Source organism: Juglans regia, chromosome 16 (assembly GCF_001411555.2).
Source record: "Juglans regia cultivar Chandler chromosome 16, Walnut 2.0, whole genome shotgun sequence".
In the NCBI taxonomy this organism is placed as follows: Eukaryota; Viridiplantae; Streptophyta; class Magnoliopsida; order Fagales; family Juglandaceae; genus Juglans; species Juglans regia.
The window spans coordinates 8,187,690-8,192,737 of NC_049916.1; the positions used below are offsets into that span (position 1 = coordinate 8,187,690).

The 5,048-nt window shown below is 43.0% G+C and overlaps 1 protein-coding gene across 1 annotated transcript; it reads left to right on the forward strand.

The window, feature by feature from the left end:
• Positions 1 to 239: 239 nt before the first annotated feature.
• Positions 240 to 1,776, forward strand: LOC108997612 (serine carboxypeptidase-like 50). The gene has a single exon (XM_035686166.1). The coding sequence runs from the start codon at positions 273 to 275 to the stop codon at positions 1,647 to 1,649; it is 1,377 nt and encodes a 458-aa protein (XP_035542059.1). The 5' UTR covers positions 240 to 272; the 3' UTR covers positions 1,650 to 1,776.
• Positions 1,777 to 5,048: the final 3,272 nt, after the last annotated feature.

Genomic DNA, 5,048 nt, shown 5'->3' on the forward strand with positions numbered 1-5,048 from the left:
ATTTCTCTTGAAAGTATAAGAAACTAATATTATTACACACTTTATATATTTCATATAAAAAAGAGTAAATTTTAAATAATAAATTCAACTCCTTCTGAACTTTTTCCACACGAAGGTAGGCCACAGTCCAACAAGTCGGACGCTTACCGAGGTACCGGGGCCGGAAAGCGACATGCACTAATTGGTTGTCGGCTTTCGCAGTCAAAACTTCCTCCTCAAATAACCACTGCCACAAGTCTCTCTTCCTCCTCTCCTCTCATCTCCCGACCCTAATGGAATCAACGGCTTGTCACTCCCTAAATCTCCAACTCCTCCTTCTCATATTGCTCTCTGTTTTCCACTGCATCCCTGCTTCATCATCGCCAACTTCAGTACCTTCATTTCCCAAGGAAGCCCTCCCCACCAAATCAGGCTACCTCCCGGTCAATGCCTCCACCAGTTCCGCCATTTTCTACGCTTTCTATGAGGTCCAGAAACCCATTTCCCAGCCCTCCAAAACCCCACTTCTTATTTGGCTCCAGGGTGGCCCTGGCTGCTCCTCCATGATCGGCAACTTCTTCGAGCTCGGCCCCTGGCGTGTTAACTTTCAAAAGGCCAAGAACGACCCCCTTGCTCTCGAACCGAACTCAGGTTCTTGGAACCGTCATTTCGGCCTTCTTTTCCTCGATAATCCAATTGGAACTGGGTTTAGTATTGCCTCTACACCCGCAGAAATCCCAAGAGATCAATTCTCCGTTGCCAAGCATCTTTTTGCTGCGATCACTTCGTTTATTCGACTAGAACCGGTGTTTAAGTCACGTCCGATATATATTACGGGTGAGAGCTATGCAGGAAAGTATGTTCCAGCAATTGGTTACTACATTCTTAAGAAGAATGCGGAGTTGCCGGCGTCTGAGCGGGTGAATTTAGCTGGTGTTGCTATTGGAAATGGGTTGACCGATCCGTTGACCCAAGTGGCTACTCATGCTGTGAATGCTTACTTTTCCGGTTTGATCGATGAGAGGCAGAAGAAAGAGTTGGAGAAAGCGCAATGGGAGGCAGTCAGGCTGACAAAATCCAAGAATTGGACTGAGGCCACGAATGCCAGGATTAGGGTCTTGAGTTTGTTGGGAGACATGACAGGATTGGCCACTTTAAACGATTTTACAAGGAAAGTTCCTTACAAAACTAAACTGGTCTCGGAGTTGTTACAAAATGATGAGCTAAAGAAAGCCTTGGGCGTGAACAAAGCAGTAGTTTTTGAGGAATGCAGCGATGTTGTGGGGGATGCATTGTACGAGGATGTAATGAAAAGCACGAAAAACATGGTGGAGTTTCTAGTGAAGAAGAGCAAGGTTTTGTTGTATCAAGGGCATTTTGATTTGAGGGATGGTGTAGTTTCAACAGAGGCTTGGATGAAGACAATGAAATGGGAAGGAATTGAGGAGTTTTTTATGACAGAGAGGAAGGTTTGGAAGGTGAGTGGAGTAGTTTCTGGGTATGTGAAAAAATGGAAGAGTTTGACTCATGTTGTAGTGTTGGGTGCTGGGCATCTTGTGCCTAATGATCAGGCATTGAATTCTCAGGCAATGATAGAGGACTGGGTCTTGGAGAAGGGATTATTTGGGAATCAACAAGGGGAGGGTTCTTTATCAAATATCAGGGGTTGAAAATAATTTTCTGTTCCTCCTACTTGTATTAATTAATAGCTCAAAATTACAGGCAATATTTGAAGATGGGCTGCCAAGAACATCCTTATTCATGTCATTGAATAAAGTAAATTTTCTGCTTTTTGGTCGTCAGATATCCGAACTTTTACATGCCAATTGATTAGATATCTGCAATATTATAATGGGTGAGAGATTGTATTAATCCCCAACTCTTCGATGAACAGAGTTATCTCCGAATGAAAAACCAACACAAGCACACCTACAATTCGCAGAGATTACAAAAACAGGATTGCAGAAACCTTGGCATTCTTTTACTAACAAGGCATAAGAAACAAGGCTTTCAATAGCATCTTCCACCCAGGGAAATTTGTGTTCCTGGTATCCTCAATAGATGCAAAAGTTCCTCCTCCGTTTCACAAAATTCCAGCCTACAAATCTGGGTCACATAGCCATCGTAATAAAGCCTCATCCAAATCTGGTGAAAGCCATCATAAAATATTTATATATGGAGCGTACACTAGAGCTGTCGGGTGAGCCCCTGGACTGCCCCTGCATGGGCTCGGACTGGCAATCCATCCAGTCCAAGCGGACAGGTTGGTAGGCTTTTCAACATTAAAAAAATGAGTTGTGCTACGGATCAGTCGTGAACACCTTTTTTTTTTTTTTTTTTGAAACCCGTTTCTTTCTTTTCACCTGTGTCCCTATCGTGGCATAGATTCGTTGCCGCCTCCGATTCGACCTCCCACTATAGCCACCGACCACCACCACCGAGCTAGTCCTCTTCCTCCAGCCTGAGGCTCGTAGCCCAACCCCACACTCCCACGTCGCAGCTCACATTCCACCCACAAGCACGTCGGACGTCCACCCCTCTGCCATACCCTTCTTCCCCAGCCCACACCGACATTTTCTCTCTCCCTCACATGCCCTCTCCCTCACAGGTCCTCTCTCCCTCACGGCCAAATCTGCCCCACCAGACTACCTACTGCCGCCATCTCTACAGTCGACGGCGCCTCGACAGTTGCCGCCACTTCGACAGTCGATGCCCGAGGATGGGTGAGTGGCGGGAGGCCTTGGGCGACACGAGTGGTAGGGGGAGGATGTAAAAATGAAATTTGGAGTGGGAGGGAAGTGGGTTTTGTTGTGGGGTGTTTTTGGCCATTTTACTTAGGAACACGTAGGGTGTGATCCGGATGACCCAAAACAAGAGCTGCTCCCAATATTATTTTTAAAAAAAATGTAGGTGTGGGGGGTAGGTGGGTAGCCCCGCCCGCATAGCCTAGTATAAAAGGGTAAGACAAAAACCCTAATTTCATTTTCTCTTCTTTCTTCTCTTCCCCTCCTGTCGTTTGACTGCGACACCCCAACCCCGCAGTAGGCAACATGTCTTCTCCTCCTCCTCCGCATTTTCTTCTCCGAGGTGGTGAGATACCCATGGGCACGACGTGGCCCTAGGTTTGCGAAGAGAGTCAACCATTCGTGGCCGTGGTTCTTTGCTTAGACCCATAACCACGCCGTGACCTTGAGTCGTTGCGATGCTTTTTTTTTTTAAGATGATTTTTTTATTTGCATTTGTGGCTTGATTATTGATTTGTAGATTTGAGGGATAGATTCGTAGATTTGGTGAAGGGATTTCTAGAAGAATTAATCTTGGTAGAAGTCAATGTTGGGTGCATCCAAATTGCACACCTTACGTGTCGAAACTCGAAACGGGGGCGACCAAAATTTTGCACGCGCATTTTGAATTTTCATTTCGTCTCTTTCGCTCCTCTCCCCCAACCCCTCGCGTTGACCTTTCTTCCTCTTCTCCCTTCCCGTTTCTTTCTTCTTCTCCCCCCACCGAGCTCCATTCCACTGAGATTTCGAGTTCCTCCCCCGAAGCCCTGCCTCTGCACTGCGATTCCGAGTTCCTCCCCCGAAGGAATGCTGCACTGCGATTTCGAGTTCCTCCCTCGAAGCCCCTACCTCTGCTCTGCGATTTCGAGTTCGCAGGTGATCCTAACGATTTCTTCTCTGAGATTTCTTCTTCTTCTCTAAGATTTTTTCTTCTTCTCTAAGGTTTCTTCTTCTTCTCTGTGAGTTCGACACACTCAGATTGAAGCCCTCAATCCACCGACGTAAACACCTCAGATCTGCGGGAGGGGTAATGTATTGTTTCTTGTAAATAATCTTCTTCAAGTTTTTCCATGTATTACTCATTTTTTCTCTGTGATTCTAGGGTTTAGTCATACATTTCTTTCTTTTCTCTCTGTTTACAACATCTCTTTTTTCCTCTAGGGTTTAGTTATATGATCTGTAAATTAATGGTATTTTGCTAGTTTTAGTTTATTATTGAAGGTGGAAATAGCTAAAGCTAAAACGAATCAAATTTTAGTGGAGGGTGGTGCAATGTAACCTCTTGGGTATGTTGTATATCTTGATTTTGGTCATGTATATAGATATATACTTGATTGTGTGTGGATGGCATTACTCCAATCATTGTCACCAATGGGACTCTAGTCGGGTTTGTTGAAAATTGTGTGTGGATGACATTACTTTTGTTCTCCCTTGTAATGGCAGAAACGATGGATCCCCCCATCCTTGTTTTTATTTTTCACTTGTGGCGGTGAGGAAGAAAACAGTGCATACAAAACTTGAAACCTTCTTGAAACATTCAAGGTGCACCTAACCTAACCTAACCTATACATCCTTCCTTTTCACCTTCTTCTTCTTCTTCTCCTATATATATTTTTTTCTTTCAAAAACTGTAAATTGAGAGAAAGTTACAGAAAAATAATCTAGACTATTACAACCATTCAAAGCAAAACCAGAAAATTAAACCTAGGCTATTATAGAAGTTGATGGTGTGTTGGCTGATTTTAGAGGAAAATTAGCAACCAAAATCAGCTATTTCCACCTTCAATAATAAACTAAAACTAGCTAGGATAAAATGCACCCAATATTTCCAACGCTCATTAGAATAGAATGCATGTTCTCTTCACTTACCTAGGTTGGGTTTGATTACTTTGAAATAGACCATGCATGTGGCTGTACTTTATTCACACTAGTTAATACACAGATTTAGATTGTATGGCTTTCAAATTATCAGTTAAACCCCTTAGTTTGACTAGCAATGCCAAATTTTGTGTTATTGCAGTGAAAGCAGCCTAGAAATGAGATATGAGTAAAACTCAAAACACAAATGTTTTCTTCTTCTTAAATTGTCTCTTTAGCCAAATTTATTAAGTGGCACATTTTAAATGTATATCTATTTATGTGGTTGGCATATGAAACTATTTAAAAAGGTAGACAGATATGAGTTGGTGACCATGATTGGAGTATGATTGTGTTATTTTTTTTTAATCTTGGGTAAGTGTTAATTTTTGGGTGATTGTAGTAATTTTTTAATCAATCATCATCTTC